At 46.1% G+C, this 19370-nt stretch overlaps 1 protein-coding gene across 1 annotated transcript in view; it reads right to left on the minus strand.

The window, feature by feature from the left end:
• Positions 1-18797, minus strand: part of PKDCC (protein kinase domain containing, cytoplasmic) — a 33796-nt gene extending 14999 nt beyond the window's left edge. The window contains exons 1-3 of the mRNA XM_082758286.1: positions 17761-18797; positions 5221-5343; positions 2095-2366 (exon numbers count right to left, since the gene is read on the minus strand). Coding sequence (XP_082614412.1) covers positions 2095-2366; positions 5221-5343; positions 17761-18447 — 1082 coding nt within the window. The 5' untranslated portion in view covers positions 18448-18797. The remainder of the gene's footprint in view (positions 1-2094; positions 2367-5220; positions 5344-17760) is intronic.
• Between the last annotated feature and the right edge of the window lie 573 nt (positions 18798-19370).

Here is a 19370-nt window from a genome sequence, read left to right on the forward strand (position 1 = left end):
ATTTAACCTCATTTTTCTGCTCAGAGAGTACCCATAATCGGAGTCCAATTGATTGTGAACAGCTCTTTGCAAAAACTTGGTAGCTGCCATTTATTTTCCTAAATGCCAGATAGATGCAAGTTGTGGAGCTCGTTGTTTTTCTGTGGCTATACAACTTGTCCTAATGCAAACAACCACATGAAATTCTGAAACATACAGGCACTGGCGCCTGCACAACTTAATTATATGAACATTTGTTATTCATAGATTGTAGGGTCAGTGGCATCATTTGTGATCTACCTAACACAGACTGTCAAATTCCTTTCAGTCTGCTCCTACAGCCTTTTCTTCATTTCTTTTTTCTTTGGAGAACTATCTGATCCTAATTTAAGAATTGTCAGTGATGGAGATTATCCTTACTTTTAAAACTGTTCATTGCTTTTAGGATTTTCCCCTGGACATTTGGAGGAAAACCCAGAGACAGGTTTATGACAGAAGGTAACAATCTGAAAATTAAGATGTGCCAAGGCATGTAGAGTAGAGATTTTTCTTCTCAAAATATTTCCTCTCTTTAAATTATTTATTTAAAGAAATTGAGTAGGTTGCCTAGTTATCTTTTCAAGGCTAAGGCCTACTATATTTTAAAATTACAAGGTTTTTATGCATTATTTGGCAGACTTCTGCTTTTGACTTCTACCTTACAACAGCTCAAGGAACCCTTTTGCTGAGCATAGGCAAACAGTACTCTTAATTTCCACCCATACAGCTACAGAATGCATGAAAATATGCAATCTAGTACGCTACGACTACTGAATCGAAGATTTTGCCTTCTAATACAAGTGCATAGAGTCTGTAGCCAATGCGTCTTCATTGACAATTGCAGCCTCATATAGGCTGAATCTGCTGTTGAACAAAAAATGATTGTCTCCATCATGTGAAGTAAAACCAGGGGCTGAAACCACTGGGATACTGTGTGCTGCACGCTGATGTGCGGTTCAAAGGAAATGTGAAGAGCTGTAATAGGAAAAGACTGCTTCCTTCAGTGAGACCGGCAACCTGCCCCAAGCCCACCACACCGCAGACATATCTCCATTTAAGTCTGCAATGGACAGATGCCTATTTAAGGTTTCTTAGCCAGACCAGTAAAATGGTCTTAACCAGAAGTTAGCTAGCTAAGCAGGATCTTTAAGCCAAGCAAATGGATACGGAAAATTTTGCAGGACACACTAAAATCTGCGCTGCACAACTGCAGATGCCTGTCATGTGGTGCAGCCCATTTCAGTGTGGTCAGCTAATGCAACACACATGCTGGTAAGCACCCTGGGACCAAAGCAGAAGACTGTCTTTGGAGAAGAGTCTCCTCGCTGTGGTCTGGCAAGGAGTGAATGGCATGATACTTGAAAGGGAAGTCAGTCTAAGAAATGAGCACAGCATTATGGTATTGCTTTGAGATTCTACATCCTTGTATCTGGATTCCCTTAAACATGGAAGATGGATGCTTCAGCCGAATGCTTTCTTCCACACAGCTGAGTTGTCACATCATGAATTGTCACCTCTGCACCCCTGTGCCGTAGGCACTAGAAGCATGTCACAGAACCCTGCCCAGCACAGTGGCACTGGGGACTGTTATCACCCTACCAAAGGCAGGCTCCAGCAAGGCAGGGGAGCACCAAGACAAAGTGCAAGACGACAGCTGAACTCTCACTTTGCCTCTGAAGCCAGCCCTATCCTAAACTGGTGGTAAAGAATGTGTGATTACCTTTATTAACTCACACCAGAGAACAACAGTGAGAATTGCCTCACTACGGAGTTAATGGGCTCCCATCTCTACAAGCACCTCGGTTGTAATCATAAAAACCTGTACTTGTACGAAGAACTCAGTGGAATTAAACCAAAATAAAATTAGACTAAGTGGTGAATCACACTCAAAGCATGCAAATATATTCCCAGTATAAATGCTAGGTTATGGTATTTTCCCAAATGAAACGATTATTCATAGATCTTGGATAACAGATCTGAGACATGTATTTATTGATGTGAATAACCATAGATGCTGCTGCAGGCTTTTTTCCCATTTTAAATTCCCTTTTACCTTATAGAAAACTGATCAGGTACCTGTAAGCATTGTAGAGATTCCTCTTTTCGTTCATGTTTTGGCACCGACCCTCGACAGAACAAGGCAGAGTGAAGTTTCTTGCTGGGAACTCCATAAAGCAATCACTGTTACTGGTGCAAGAGCTTTCTTCAATACTGGCATCATCTAGATCTGTCACCTTCAGCTCCCCATCCACAATCACAAACTGTCGAGGGCGAAAATCCAGTAATGTCACAGAGCCAAGAGGAGAGTGAGCCAAATAATGCAAAAGCCGAACTAAGCTGAGACATATCTGAAATGCAAAAACATGAGTACCTTGTGTTATTTTCTCAGTACAAAGTATATAAATGAAACTACTTTAGCTGAAGATAGATTCATAAATACATGACTTAATATGGGCATTATAACTTATCCTCAACACTGAACGTTGCAACTAAGATATTTTTCATAGGATTAACATAGTTGATTGTAAAGCCCTTGGAGACTTGAAACAAAAATAAGCTTCTTTACCAGTGCTTTCCCACACTATTATGAAGCACAGCTCATTGTTGCTATTCTTACTTTTAATAGAAATAAAAGCCTTAACTTTTAATAACACATTACATACAGGCCCCGACCACGCAGCCTACAGTTCTGCTCTGTACAAACTCCAGGTCTGGGATTTTGGCCCAAGTGCTCTGCTCCTGCTGCTCAGGCTCAGACTGCAGAGGGTGTCTGTATTGCCTCCCTATTGATCATGCCTTTTGGCTGCCATTGTAATTGTTGTCTCCTGTTTTCCCTTGTGTTTGTCTTTTCCAGGGAGAATGAAGCAAATACCCAGAACAAGCAGCTCCATGGCTCCTCTGTAGCTCTAAGGGTGAGTGTCTGCCATGGTGGACCCTCACGTGCCATTCTGAGGCTGGGGTAGGAGTTCTGCACTGACACTGCACTTTTTAATTGCAAGTTGGGAACTCAAATAACTATCATCAGACAGGAAACTCACTGAATGCTGAATTCAGTTCCCTTACCAAAGTACTGTTTCCAATTCATGCATTCCTTTAAAATCCACTACATATTAATGCAAAAGTAGCATTAATATGAACACAGTTAAATACTGGAATTTTTATTTTATGTATTAAACTAATAACTGGTCTTATTCAGTAGAGCAAGCTTTTTGTTGTTTGTATATGATCTTTGTTTTTGTTAAAATACACTGCCAAGGCCACATATATTGAAGTAGTCAAATCAAAATTCGATCTCAGGGCATAAACAATATGCTCAGGGGAGCACCTAAATGCATACTTCATAAGAATACGGAGGCTGAACATGTCTGAAGTTCCAACTCACAGACCACATGTCTGTGGGACATTAGGACTACCCCACAGTTCCATAATCACCTCCCTGCTTGACCGGACTGGAACATTTTTATCCTGCTTAAATGATACCAAAGCTTACATGGCGATGCCTGTAGTGTAAATGAACACAGGCATAGTGATGAGATGCCAGACCTGACCTCCCTTTCCTCCCTCTGGAAGTACACCAAATTCCTGTACATGCTATCCCACAATACACTGCATATAAAGGCACATCTAGCCAAAACTAACCTATAATACACATAGCTTTGACTGCCAGCAAAGACAGAATTTAGCTTGAATAAAAATACAGGTTGTTGTCTGAAATTATCACCTTTTCTCAAACACCAAAAAGATACTGGTCCTGCACTGGCAGGCTCTCTGACCAGACCCCTATGGACTGATGGCCTGCATACCTACTGGGAGTCTGGAGTGTGAAAACCCCTGTACAACAAACCTTGAGCAGACAAGTGAAGTCTGTGCTCTGCATCACAGCTCTGCTGAGGGGAGCAGTGCTGCCCTGGGGACAAAGCTTGCTTCACAGTCCTCCAACACCAGGAAATTATTTGTAGGAATAAAGTGAAGCCATTTATTTAGCCCTTTCCAGGACCTGGCCACCAATATGCTTCATGTATCAAGAAGGTATGATTTTATTTCCTCTTTCTTCTCTGTGTTAGTTGAGACCTAGACAAGCTACTGAGCATGAAATTATCTAAGACAGCACTCCTTCACCTCCCTTTGCAAATGCTTGCTCAGAAATATCCAGGCTAAGGGAACCTTCCCAGTTTATTGCCCATAATCTAACGTATCTCTTAGTAATTGACCGGACATGCAGTTGCCATCACAGTCCATTATTTACGTTCCATGGATGAGATGAGACAAAGGCGGGTCCTCCTTTTAGGGAGCTGTGACAAGCACCTCCACCATTTATTACAGATGTATTTCTTCCAGAAAAAGGGAGCTGAAGTTGAGCTCTCTTGCCTTTCCCAGACATCATTCAGAAGGCAGCATGGCCAAAGACCATGCCTGATAGACATCTTGCACATAGCCACCCAGCCCTGAGAGAGCACCAAACTTAATAGTACAGATACAGGCTGTAGCACACTGGTTAGTCCCTGAGCACAGTCAGGGGGCACTTTTCATTTTCTGGTACAGATGTAGCCATACAGCTAAAAGTGTTTTAGATGAAAACTGCTTCTGCCTTGAAGTGTCTTGGGGAGTTAACCTCAGCCGATTACACATCTCAGTATACACTGATCGAGACAGCACTGTCTTGATCAAAGCATTACTGCAGTCTGGCTTCATTTTGGACAAATTAAGTGTGACCTTCGTGCTCCTGGTAAATTGCCAGCATGGTGGACAACCTGGCTTTCAGATTTGTGTACATTGATTTCACTCTCCCCCACTAAAAGACGAACAGAACAGGAAGCGGTAGAAAACAATTATAAAATCAACCTAGGATAATGATCAGGATAGAAATTAACATACTTCTATTGTTTAAATTCCAGTTGCAGAGCATAATGCTTAACACCAAAACTGCTGGGCCTCAAGCTTTAAAAAGTAAGAAACATTTACAGATATAATATAAAAAGCATATACCAGCTACAAATAGATAACATCGAGAGACAAAATAGCACAACATCTTAAACACTAGGGAAAGGGAGTGTTAAATTCTGTTTCTAAACCAAGACATAATCACAAGCAAAGCAAATGCTTAATAAATATGAATTATACTGCATCGTATATAACCTCTGTTTCATGCTGGATGTTCATCACCCTCTTAAAAGTCCTTTTAACAGAACAGTTGTTACTTACTCGAAATCTGTCTTCCCAGGAAGTCTGTAAAAGCTGAATCATCTCTAAAGGCGAGCCTAGTTCAGTGATGGTCGTCAGTGTGTCTGGGATGTCATTGCTATCTTGGTAACAATAGCCATAGAGCTGAAAAAAATCATGAGGCAGTATAAGTGTAACATATCTTGGCACGCTTTTACTTTTCTCAGTGGATGAGGTGCAAAATAAACATTTCTTACAAGGCATTTAATTGCCTTGAAGTCCTCCCCAATAGCTTTTGTATCCTCTCATTTGAGGAATGCTCCCTTGAAACCCCCAAAGGAAGTTCCTGATTAGCTAGCACAGCCTCTGTAGGCATCACACAGCTCAAGGCAAGCAAAGTGGCCCCTGCACACCCCTCCATACAGGATTTTATCCCAATAAATGATCAAGAAAAAAAAAAAAAAAAAAAAAAAAAGTCCATTAATGCAGAAACAGAACTTTATGAGAGGAAAATTATCTTAGCCTATGCAATACCTGGCTAAATAAGATAGATTCTTATTTTTTCTTTAAATAAGACTGCTTAAAAGACATCACAAAATATATTTTAATTACATTTCTATAGGACTACTATTTGTGCATATAGTGGCAACACGTATTTCAACGAAACACAGCTTGAAAAGCAATTGAAATGCCAAAACTTATCTTTTGCCAGCCAGAAACTGCTTCTTACAATACTTGGCGGACTTTCATGTGCAGTACCATTAAAGAAGGGCAAATATTCCAAAACAATACCTGCCAGCAGATCCTTCAATTTAAAAGAATTTAAATGGCAATTTCAGCCATGCTCCAGCAGCACCTTCTTGCATTTGCTCTCCAAGGGCATCCGAATGATTAATTTTCATTTGCACAAATAATTGCCCAAGAAGAACATTTAAAGGTTATGGGGAAGCAATTTCTTGCTTTATATGGTGAGGGACAGTGTCTGACACAGCTATGGGGACAGGCTTTTACACACTCTGTGCCAATCCCTGGCAGAGAGGCAGTTAAAGGAGACTGATAAGGATCTGATTGCAACTTTCCAGCCAGAACAAAATGCACATGAAATAAAATTAAATGTAATCTCTGTCCCCAGTCAAATAAACCTTACAGTAAAAGAGTCTGTGTGGGGAAAAAAGCACTTTAAAGGACGCTCTTAAAGTGTCCTGGTTCTATTCATCCCTGGCTTTCCCTGAGTAATCTCATTTTTTCCAAACCAAGAAGGTTTGGAAAGGGAAGCTGACAAGGGTCTCCTGTGAACTGGGGGGATGTGGATATGGCCCCAGAGAAGTCAGGCTCATCCAAACAGCAAACAGAGCAAATCCAGCAGGAAAGCCAAGAGCCAGAAGAGTGAGTGCAGCCACTGGATAGAGCAGGCTGAGGCTGGCAGCTGCCACTGCGAGCAGGTTTGAGTAACAAGCACATTCCTACAACTAGTGACCCTCACAGACAGAAAAGCAAAGAAAGAGGCTAAAGTCAGCAAATACATGATTTGTTAGGAACCACACTGCTAGCTCTGACTATAGCTGTCTGCATTTATATGAAAAAAGCGTTCCAAAAATGCAAGTGAAGTAAACAATTTTTCTTTTTGGTGTAAAAATGGCACTGTATTTCAAAACAGCTGCTTAAACACGGACATTAACCTAAACAAAAAAGAGCTAGAAGATTTTATTCTAAAACATGCCAAAAAGATTTTGGCATCGATGCAGAACAGAGGATTTGTGATGGATGCTGATAGGAACATTTGAAATGGGAAAACAGACCTTTCTCTTCACTGCCCCAGCTATGACAACAACTGCAACAGCAATAATTTTTTAAGCTAGAGCCATTCAGATGGGACTTGAGTTTGTTCCTTGCCATCTGTGACACAATTTTTGTGCAGCTTATATTCAGAAGTTAGAAATGTGTGTGTGCAATCACAGATGATCACAACGGCACAAGTCTGCTTAAACCTTCTTAATAAAAAAAAAAAAAAAAAAAAAAAAAAAAAGAATTAAATGGAAATGAAAAAAATTAACACACTATATATTGTTTCTCAGAGAATTACAAAATTTTCAGCATGGAGGGATCATGAGCTGGACTCTGCAATTTTTACTAGGTATTTCTCTTCTCTCATGTGTGAGGGCAGACAAAAATCCCACTTATGAGTATCAGAATCTAACATTTGTTCCTCTATCATCTGCAGAGATTAGCTCTTGTCTGTAGTACACAATACCAAGGGATGACCAAGGGATACAGACTGGGAAACAACAGTATCTCAATAAATGTTGATTCACAGTATCTGTGAACACAAAAGAGTTACCAGTCTTCCTTAGCCATTCTCAATATTTGTGAAAACTACTCCATAAATAGAAATAAGGACGACAAGCAGAAATTATACATTAATTGAACTATTAAAAAAAAATACTGTGTGTGTATATATATATACATATATACACACTCATACAAACAAAATAGAGAAATCAGTCTTATTATCTTTCTATGTGCAGATGATCACAAAAGTAGAAATCAATTACAGTACTTATGTGTATCTATTTTATCTCACTCCATGAATTCCCATAGTTATAAAAATTTAGACTTGTTCTCAGGGAGCTGGAACTTTGCTTTAAAGTCTTTCTTTCATTTGGGTAATCAATTTATATCTTGGCAAAAGTCCTCACTGTCTGAGTATCTGAGTGTTTGGGGTATATTTTACTATATTATTGCCTATTTAATCACTTCAGTCACTGTGGAAGCTTAAACGAGCTGGTCCAGTTTGGGTTCTTTATTCTCAAAAGAAAAATTTCTTGCGTGAGTACTGCTGAACTTCATCAATCTTACAGCTAAAAACACAGCGCTGAGTAAGTTCATGTAGGTCTAATTCAAAAAATATATAATCTAACCTGAGCTCTTTATTGCTTTTACTTAAGTGAAACCTCTCCAGATGCAGTGTTATTATATAATTATACAGAGTTATAAAAGCACAGAAGTTTGAGATATAAAGGATTTATTGGGTCACATTTATACTTTTTTGAAATGAAGTCCTGAAACTAAATGCAAAAATGCACATGTAATTACATGGTCATATTTGTATGTGCAATTATCATGATTACAAACTGGGCATGTCCCAACAGCCAATTAAGCATCTAAAATGGTTACATTCATCCCCTCCTGATGAACCACCACCCAGAACAGACGCTACAAAATACAGAATATATATATATAGATGCAAAATGCTCCAGTACTTCTCAAGCCTTTCATTTCAGAAGTTGGCTTATTAGCACACAGACACAACACGTAGAGAGGTATTACCCAAAACACTTTTTTTTTTCCCCTTTTTGTTTTTCACCCAATCCATTTTAAGGTCTGAAATGAGACAAAATGGCTTGTGTTCCAGACAGTGAAGTAAGAAGCAGAGCCGAATGCATAGAATAACAAGAAAAATAACCACATGGGGAAGCTGAATATAGTTGGAAGGCGAAGATGATCCAAAATATCTCCTCTATCTGAAATCCCGTTAGGCTGGACGTCAGTCTCAGTGTCGCAAAGCTACACTTTAGATATATTAGAGTGATGGCTTTCATACGCCTTTGCAGCATGGTTCCAATTAAACGAGTGGAAAGAAATACAATCCCACATCTTTCTGACATATCAAGTCACTGCATTTAAACACCACCCCAATATATTTTTGTGTAGAATCTAATAGCAAACAGTCACAATATCAGAATGCCTTGCTTTCTGTTTAGAAAAATTGAAGCCAAATATGAAATGTTTAACTGTTCTCACATCATATGCCGTAACTCATTTAGGGCAGTCCTATTCACAGTATTCTTCATGAACTGTTTGGGTTTCCTCAGCCACACAGGCCCAGTCCCAGATGCCTCCACGCACCCGGTGCTGCCACAGGCCTCAGTGGCTGCAGCCATATGGGGACAGCCCCCAGGAAGCTATAGGGCCCCCGGGTAGGAGCCCACAGCCACCCGGTTTGGGCTCACCTCCCTCCATAGCCGACACAGGACAGGGACAGAGGTGCCCCTCTCAGGCAAGCCAGTGGGGGAGGCAAAAGCAGAGGTCAGACCCCGCACAAAAGCCGACAAGCTTACTGAATAAAAACACAAAATAAAGGAGCTTATTAAGCTGTCATCAGTGGGGTAAGTATAGGCAAACAACAGGCGCTCCTGCATCAGCGTAGACACCCTCGCTGGGCTTTCAGAAAAATAAACGCCAGGGCAAAGCCTCAGCCAGAGTGCTATGTGCCATGAACTGAAGGTGCTCAACCAGGACAGATGCCACACCAGTGACCTCCCAGGTGAGGTCCCTGCTGGCTCCGCTCCTCCCAGGTTGGGATGCACACTCCTCCTATGCCTTCCTAGTTTTCAGCCCTTTGTGATCGCAGTTTTTAGATTGTTTTCTAAACACACACACACACACAAACAAACAAACAAAAATTCCCCTGCTTTCCCATATAAAACACAAGCTCTTCCCCACTGCAGGAACCATAACCTGGAGGCCACCTCTGCCACAAGTAGTACAAGTGACAGGCTCAACTGCATTACACCAGAAGCAATTTCCAGAGGCTTAGTTCTCATCTCTTTCAAGAAGGACTTGCCCAAACTCACAATAGAAAAGTGCAATTAAAAAAAAAAAAATAAATTATGAAGAACAACAGCAGCCAACACTTTCCACAGCCTGTTTTCCAAAACACATGGATGCGTGGTTACCTAATGATGCTGGTTGCATCAAGATTACATTTTGCAGTGACTTGGGGCCCTGGGGAAATAAAAACACCCACTGACACTGGTAACCATTTGACAAGCTGTTTCTTTGGGCTGCTACGTGTCGAAATGAGAAAGGCACATTTTAGAAGCTCTTTGTACTTCACTGCTATCAAAATGAACATAATCCTTTTGACTCAACCAATTCCTGTATTCACCTTTCCTTCCTGGAGCACTGGGACAATCCCTGAAGAGCATGACACAGGATTTACCAATACACGATTTGAGACATTTATGTCACTCTACGACCTAATGATTGCTCAGGTTTTAAATGTTTCTATCTATTGCTGATTGTACACACACATATAAAAATATATAGTTTGTGTGTACATATATAGATGTTTTTTTCTATATAATATATATACATGCTATTTGAATTTTTATATTTACATTTATATTTATCTATATTTACATAAATATGTATTTGCTACCCCTGCTCAGCCCAAAAGCATCTGCAAATCTGTAACATGCCTCTCCCTAAAAAAAAGGGACAAGTTCCCTGAAAGTCTTAACCTTTACATTAAATATTAATCTAATGCCAACCATGCTGCTATAGGATACATAGAGATGCATGAGAAATTAATTCATTTTCCTCATTGAAATCTAGAAATCAAGTCCTGCTGAGCTTCTCTTGAAAAAGACGTTTATACTGAGAATATTTAACATCACTCTGGACCGTTGCAGACTGGGACCAAAACTGGATGCTGAAAGCTGAAAGGCAGAATTGCTGCTGCTGCTGCACACTGAAACTGACAGCAAGCAGGGGCAAATTTTAAATATTAACTCTAAATTCACAGCTCTGACTAGGCTTTTATTTATAAATGTGTTATTATTAATAGCACTGAACTCAGAAGAGCTAGAAGGTACAGGAATTCCATACCTGGTTCTGTTACTAAACATGGAAGTACATTAATTGAAAAACTGGAATGCATTATTTAGAAATACACACATATGTATATCTGACCGTATCTACTGGTATATCCACAGATACCTCTATATATTTTGTAAGTATGTGTGTGTATACATATCTATATATACCTGCTCATCTGACATATATTATTGTGGTTATAATCTTAGGATTTAGTAACGTTATCTCCCTCTTACTCTCCCTGCTTTCCTTATAGCCTGAAGTGGAAAATTCCTCTACTAAAAACATTTATAGCACTTTGAATTTGCATTGCACTGCACAAGCTCAAGGCCCAACCCTGCAAATATTTAGTCACACAAGTAGTCTACTCTTGTAAAGCCTTCCAGTGAAGACAAATAGATCACTCATACAACCACAATTTCAATGGGAAGGCGCTGATATCACTGGAGGTGCAGTTCATTATCTTGTAAATAGCCAGACCAGAATCTACCCTGACCTCCATCCACAGCAGCTGCATTCAGTTCCACTGCCCCAGAAGTTTAACCCTTAATTATGACATTATTTTGCATTACAAAACTATCAAACAATCTCTGTGCACTGTGTGTTCAGAAAAGCTTGACTTGCCGGGATATTCATTAGACCTGCCTGTGCAATTCTTCCTTCTTAGGTGTCTGAGGCATATCACTGTGTACTTTGCCACGGTGAACTTTAAAATTAGCTTAGGGTCTATCTGTAGCTATACAGTCCAAAAAAGAGTTGAAAAATCAACTCTATGCATTGTTCCAAATGTGGTCAAAAATGATACAGAGCATGCACATTCAGCGTCTACTACCTAACTTGACCGGTTCAGCTAAGTGTGATGAAAAATAACAGCTCCTTCAAAATTAGTCCAGAGTCAATATTAGTATTAGCACAGTGCTCATGAGAACCAGTTCTTGTTAAGCTTTGCATGCCCGTCACACAAAAGAAAAATTGCAATGGGAGTTAGATGCCACAGGGCACCCATCTGAGCAAGCAGATGACTGTGTGTGTGTAAAAACCAAGGAAAAAGACCTTAGGGAGAAAAACAAACAAACAAAAAACAGCATGCATATCTGACACAGGTACTTCATAAACCAGGGATGCAGCACTTCAAGGTGTGGGTCCACCAGCACTCTCTATGTCCTTGCATCAAGCAGAGGGCTGGCAAGCACAGGTTTTCCAGGAATCTGGGGTGGTCTAAGTCTTTAGCTCAGACAGATTCCATATGTTACCTTGAGCAAGTTATTTATACCTCCTACATCTTGCACTCACTGTCTATAGTAGAAAAGGAACACGAATACTTAGCTTACCTAGCTACCCCATATTTGGGGTGGGGAGAGACAAAAACTGCAAAAACCACACACTTTGCCTTGCAATTCAGGTGGCACCACACCAGTCAGAACTGATTTCCAGGGCAGGTTATTCCAAGAGTAGAGTGGCCTTGTTGACTCCCTGCCACCCCTCTGAAAAAGATGAGCAGCCAGGGAGAACCTGGCCACATCCAGAAAGCCCAGCGGTGGCCACCCATCTCCCCATATCGCCATGCTGAAGGAGCAATGCTGGGCTCCCCCAAAGGAAACTGGATGAGGTTGCAAGTCATCAGCTCCCATAAAGGAGGCAGAAATTCAAACCAGAGTCTTCTGGAATGATTTACATGGCACATAAAACAGAGAGGCAATCATAGAAATCATTCAACAAATGATTGGGATTAGTTTTATGAATGCCGTCTTCAAAAGTGAGTGAGGAGGATGTAGCCCTTTTAACTAATTTGGCGGCATGTGCTCTTGCCTTATGGAAATCCCTTCCTGCCAACAGCTTTTGCAAGTTGAACACCCTCTGCCACCCCATGCAATTCAATGGGAAAAGATGGGTTTTGGCGACTCGAGTGTCAAGACGTACAGCTTGCCTTACAGTGACATGAATGGTTAGAGTTGGTCTGCAATTGTATCGGCTCTGTGCTTCCAGCAGCTCTGGTGTTCTTGTTAACAGATCCTTTCTTCACTCTTAAAAGTGCAGGATAACATCTGGGCCTTTTGGGAAGCAGTCTTGCAATAAAGAAGCACTTTGTGTAATTCTTCTTTCCTCGCCAAACCACATCTGTCTGCTCCCTCTGCCCTTCTCCACTCCACCCCGAGCTCCTTGGGGCTGTGGGGACATGTGTTAGCAGCAGCCAGCTGTCTCCACCGAGCCATCAGTAGGTGGCACTGCCTGCTTTTCTCTCTCTACCCATACAAATGTCCACTGCTGACATCCCAAATCGACCAACAACAACGACTTCAAAAGACGTGCAAGTGACTTAGAGGCCTCGTCTCCTGCCAGGCACGCCTTGGAAATGGCAAGCAGTGACATGGAGAGGACAGGGCACAATGCAGTTCCATCCCTGTTGGAATGAAGCAGTGGCAGCAGCTTTCCAAGGAGAAGGAGGTGGTGAGCAGCAGTAGGAACCTCCCAGCCACCTCACCAGGATTTGGCCTGCCCAGGGCCTGCAGATCCTCTGATTCTAGTGTAGTTAAATGGGTGGCATCAGGCTGGTCTGCCATCGTGTGCAGGAGCCTCACTTTAGTCAGTATGTCCTAAAAGCAGCTCAAAGGAGCTGCTTTACAAAAGCATTAGAGGAAAAATATCTCAGCCCCAGACTGGAAGGTTAATTCCCATTAGGTGTTTTGCTCCCGTTAGGTATGCTGCCAGCAACTCAGACACTCTGCAGCCTCACCCCAAACTGAGAAAGCCCCAGTCAGTCACCCACCACCTGGTAGCAGCAGCCAGGCCAGCCATTCTCAGATCTCCCATGGTTAAGGTCCAGCCAGCTGCAAATAAAGGCCGGTGGCTGGGCATCCTGCACCATGGCAGCAAGGTTTGTCATCCGGCTTCCTGCACCATTGGCACCACAAAGGGGACGCGGTCACCCGCAGGTGACAGGGAAGAGGTCCCTGAGCAGCTGTTTTCACCGTGGCTTCATGGCTCGATGTCCCTTTCCCCCTGCATTTTGTGAAAACAACAACGGAGTCATGCAAGAAGGACGACGAAGGACCAGACCCTTCAAGAGTCTTTCCTATGCAAATGTGTTTGCACTGGAAACTAATTGTATATTGACTTTCTTCACACTTGGAAAGACTGTCTACTTCCACCTGGAATAAGCAAACTTTATACAAAGCTTCACCGCTTGAATTCTCATGCTAAAACTAAGACCGTGCCCTATCCCACTGACTATGCATATGTATAGGGAAGCATCAGGGTAAAAAGTTTGTTAATTATCACTTGTAAGGAGAAGAAAATCAGATTTTAAATTAAGTATTTAAAAATATGATCAGCTAGCCCGTCTGCTGAGTGCTACTGAGCTTGTCAACAGCGAGTGGCGTGTTATTTTTAGTACTATTTTATTCAGTGAATTTTCTAGGGCGATAAATATTCTTTCTGTAATCAGGGCCGTTTAAAATCAATTAGTAACAAATACACTAGTCTGAACGGAATCAATTCATATAGAAACTGCTTTGACATCGGAAGCCGGTTGGTGCCTTGGCGTTGATGCCATCTCAGTATTTCACTGCTCGTGTTAACCTTAAAGGAGAGCTAAATAAGCCAAACGAAACGGCCCTGTCTGCGCAGGCAGCAAACTGCAGGATGTGTTAGCAGCTGTTTTCTCCCATTGTCTTTAGACAAAGCCAGCACTTTCCGTTGAGCTTTTGTGTTTGTTTTTAAGAAAGTGGTAGCTCCCTCTTAAATGAATCATTGTGAGCCTACGCGAGAAGTGCTGATAAATAGCTGTCAGAAATAAGCTTGCACTTTTCCAAACGTCTGCAGTTTCAAACCTTCCTTCCCTGCTCTTCGGCTTCAGCGATGCAAAGGAGGAAAGAATTCCTCCAAAGAACAGCTTCTGCCCTTGAATGGCAGCACCCTTAATTCTGATACTCCGGGGCTATAATTACATTATTACAGCAAATCAAACATTGCCTTTGTGTCTTTACAATCGCGCCCATTGTTTGAAATTAACTGCAAATGGTTTGATTTTCTTGCCTTCCTCCAATACGGGCAGGGAGGAATTAAAGCGCACTAAATCATCTTTCGCACTAAATGCACGGAAAGCCGGGCTCCAGGCAGCAGCATTTGAACTTTGCGAGAAAAGAAAACCGCAGCACGGGGGGAAAGGAAGAGCTCAGGCACCGCGCTTGACACGGAGCGACTGCAAAGCAATTAGCGGGCCGCTAAATCCTCTGGTACAATAAATCAGTGACCCGCTTCCCTCTCTCCCCCAATGCCCTTCGTTAGAAAAATCAACTTAACGAACTCCCCTCCCTTCCCCGCTCCCCAGCAAATGCATTTCCACCGCAGCCTGCACCTGCACTTCCCAGCGGCTGCAGCGGGGCACGGATGCTTCGGCGGGAGGGGAGAGGGATTTTGGGGAAGGGCAGAGAGGAAGGCAAGCTGCCCCTGCATCGGCACTGCCCGGTGCGAAACCACTCTCCCTCTCGCCGGTTTTCCCAGTTTCTTTGGATGGATATGATTTGCCACATCTGCCGGGGCTGACACATCTGGCTCCATCCGCGGGCGGAGGGCACGGTGGATATGTCAACATGTTGTCTGGAGGCAGTGGTACGTTCTGGAAAGAGCTCTTCCCCCCCGCCTCTATCATATATCGTACAATAATCAAGTGTTTTAAAAGGATGGCTCAAGGAAAAAAAAAAAAAAAAAAAAAAAAAAAAAAAAAAAAAAAAAGCTGATTTTGACAAGAGACAGGCCAGAATGGGAACTGCTGAGACAGTAAAGAACAAGTCTGTTATCTTACAAACTACACTTCAGGCTGTCAGCTGCCAGAGATTTACAGGAAAAGCCCCTTTCCTCGGACAGAACCTACATGAAACTTCCCTTCCAGCACGAGAAACTCACCGACGTATTCCCTCAAATAGCCGCGGCCCCTGAGCAGGTGGCAGCAGGCGGGCAGGGAGCAGTCCCCTTCCTGCCCCGAGCCAAGCCGAGCCAAACAGGGCTGGCTATTGGGAACATCTGGCTGGTACCTGGGGATGCGGGGAGCCACCGGGGGCAGCTCGCAGGGGTAGGGGATGAAGGCAGTGAACTCCTGGGCTGCGATTGCCCCGTCAAAAGCCAGAAGAGAGGAGATGAGATGGTTTGGGCTTCTGAACCGATTTTTTCTCCCTCAGCCGCAGACCCCGACAGTGATTTCTAACCCCAAACGGGGCCCTGGGCCAGCTGAAAACAAGGAGGGTTTCAGCCTTGAGGCCAGCAGTTCCCGTTGCCTTTCAGATTTTAACACAGCCATAATCAAGAGATTTCCCATTGCTCATCAGTGCCCATTTTTCCCCCTTCTACCTCTCCAGGATGACACCAGAGACCTATTCCCGGCCCAGAAGGCTGCCCCAACCGTGCCCAGATCCCGCCTGAGTGTTTTAGAGTCTCCTTCCAAGGTAACACCTTCTCAAACAGCCAACTCCCACTCACACCGCAGCAACCTTGGGCTGCCCTACAGCGAGATATGACCAGGGGAAAGGTCAGTGATTTAGGGGGCTCCCCGCTCGCCCCGTAGCCGGGGGGAGAAGGGGGGGGACAGAAAAAGAAAACGCCATGACAAAATCACAATGAAAGAGAAAAAAACGTGTTTGTGATTTAAGCATAATCTATTTTTAAACGGGGTGGCATGTAAGTATGAAGCCCTAATTAAGAAGCAACGCGGGATTGCTGCCCGCTGGAGCGTTTTCCCAGCACAGAGCCTGGGCGCACTTCTCCTCCCCGGCGCCTGCGGCAGCCCCGCTCCAAGCCCACCTGCGGCAGGGCCCGGCCGCCCCTTTTCGGGTCCCCGCACCTCGCCTTCCGTTCTTCGGGCGAGGAGCAGCAGCTAGTTATAAATTAGTTTCTCCAGAGCGGTGATTTACCCCCAAGGAGGACACGGAAAAAAACTCAGCATGGCTACGGGTGCCCACCCAAATGATCTGCAACTTTCAAAGTGCACACAGCTCGACCCCAATCACTTGGCGCTGAGCAAAGAGAAAAATCCCCTTGGTTTTACAACGGTGGGGCGTACCGCCTGCCACTCAGTCCATAAGGATGGCTGCACCCGACAAAACTCATCACGGCAACAGAGGAGCACGCCACATCCTCACTGGGAGTGCAGTTTTTTGTATATGGATTTATTGTCTTCATGCACTGGTTAGAGCTGGCACCGCAGGAGAAAGCATATGGAAATGGAAGGAAGGAAGGAAAAGGAAGGAAGAAAGGAAGCCTAATATCTATTTTCTTGTCGTGGGTAAATCACGGCTCCCCTCTCTTTGAGCCGTATGTGAAACTCGAGAGCTTTGATCGCTGGGATCTGAAGTTCTCGTGGGGGAGCTGGTACTCCTGCTGCTGCTGAAGAAGAAACACAAAACTCCTGTCCTCGATTCAGCTCAGAAAGCGCCTACTGCAAGACTGCCTGTTACAACGCTCATTTTCTGTCCTTCTGCAACCTTCACGCTACGCGGAACGCAACGGGGAATTTCCATGGCAGCATTTCCATCCGAATGGACCCGCGGAGCTCCACGCCGAAGCCCAATAGCCCAACTACGCGGCGTTTGGGGCAAGGGGAGCGGTGTCAGCCAGGAGCCCAAGGTCCCGGCCGGGCGCCGTCGGGGTACCCCCTCCCGGAGGCAGCGGGCTTGCCTCCCCGGCGCCCTTTTATTCCCACGTCTGGCCAGCGCTTTTCCACCTCCCCTTCCTAAGCCCTCACCCACCGGACAGGATACTCACGGGGAAGAGAGAGAGGGAGGAAAGCCGGCAGTGGGGTCGGCCCTACACCCGTCGGTGGGGTGGGACCGCGCCGGTCCCTGCGCCTTGCCCCGGCTCGGGGGCGCCCTGTCGGGGGTCGGTCGCCCCCGGGGCTGCCGGGGAAGGAGCGGGGGGCCGCGGGCGCCCTACCTGCAGGACGTTGGCGTGCCGCAGCCGCTGCAGCAGGATCATCTCCTTGACGATCTTGTAGGCGGCCAGACGGTAGCAGTCCCCCAGCGCCGAGAACTGCCGCACGCAGTGGGCGACGTCGTGCCCGCCGAAATCCACCGCCTTCAGCGCCACGGCCAGCGAGCGGTTGAGCACCGCCTTGTACACGGCCTTGGTGTAGCCGGAGCCAAGGTACTGCACGCCGCTCACGTCGCGGATGTCGCGACAGCCCAACAGCGGCGGCTCCAGCGACAGCTCGCCCGAAGCTCGGCCCCGGGGCTGCCCCGCCGCCGCCGCCCGGCTCCGAGGCGCCCCCGGCCGCGGCTGCTCCGCCGAGGAGCGCGGCGGGGCCAGGTCCATCAGGCGCCGCTCCCGGGGCCGCAGCGCCCGGCGCCCCCCCGCCGCCGCCGCCCCCCGGTGCTGCCGGTAGCGCAGCACCTCCTCGTAGCGCTCCCGAAGCTGCCGAGCCAGGGCAGCGGCGGCAGCGGCCTCCTCCTCCTCCTCCGGGGGCTCCGGGGGGGGGCTCGGCGGGGAAGGGGGCGCCCCGTCGCGGGGCGGCGGCGGCGGGGGGGGGTGCTCGGAGCCGGGGATGAAGAGCACGTTGAGCAGGGTGCCCAGCAGGAAGGCGAGGCAGCAGCCGGCAGCCACCGCGATCTTCCTGCGCCTCATCGCCACCTCGCTGCCGGCTTCTCCAGCCTCTCGGGTCTCTCTCCTTTCGCCCCTTCCCCGCGAACCGGCTCCGGGGTTATTATTATTATTATTTTTTTTTTTTTCCGCCTCCCCCCTCCCCGGTTTTGCCGGGGCGCTCAGCCGGACCTCACCCCCTTACGGCGCTCCCGCATGACACTTGCCTCCCTGCTTTTAAGCCTCCCAAGCACTTATTATTAGCGGGACCGAAGGAGGGCGGGGGGGCGGGGGGGATCCCCGGCTCGCTCCCCCCGCTGACGCTCCCTGATTGACAGCCCGGCCCCTTCCAGCCGCCCGGCCGAGCTGCAGGGGGGCCTGGGAATCGTAGTCCCCCGGAGAAGCCCCGCCGGCCTCCGGCTAGCCCGGGAGCCGGGACTACATCTCCCAGGCTCGGCCGAGCCCCCCGGCGGGGAAGGAGCGGGGCGGGCCGCCGGGGGGAGCGGGGCGGAGCGGGGCGGAGCGGGCGGGTCCCCCCCCCCGACGGGAGCCGCGGCCGCAGCCCCGCTTTTCGGGCTGGTGCTGGGGTCGGGGTTGGAGTTTTGGAGGGCTGCAGATCCTTCCCACGCGTGGCGTGGCGCCGAGCATCGCGCCGGGACGCGGGGGATGCTCCTGCTGCGCCCCGCCCTGGCTGCGCGGGGCCCCCCCGCACCAGGGGCTGCGCGTTTCCCATCTCTTCCCCCCTTAAAATAAAGGGACCGCGGCTCCCTCCCGGCACCTCCGGCAGCAAAAGGGCCCGGCACACGGCCGGGGCTGCAGCTACAAATCACGGCCTCGCCGGGGGGTAGCCCCTGCCCCGCTGGAAATGTGAATTGCAGGGCTGAGCGCTAATGACACGGTTATCCATCAAGCCCACATTACGATGCTGTTAGCAACTAATTAACAAATACAATCAGCCCGAGAAACTT

This window comes from Aythya marila, assembly GCF_965140915.1.
Source record: "Aythya marila genome assembly, chromosome: 3".
Lineage (NCBI taxonomy): Eukaryota > Metazoa > Chordata > Aves > Anseriformes > Anatidae > Aythya > Aythya marila.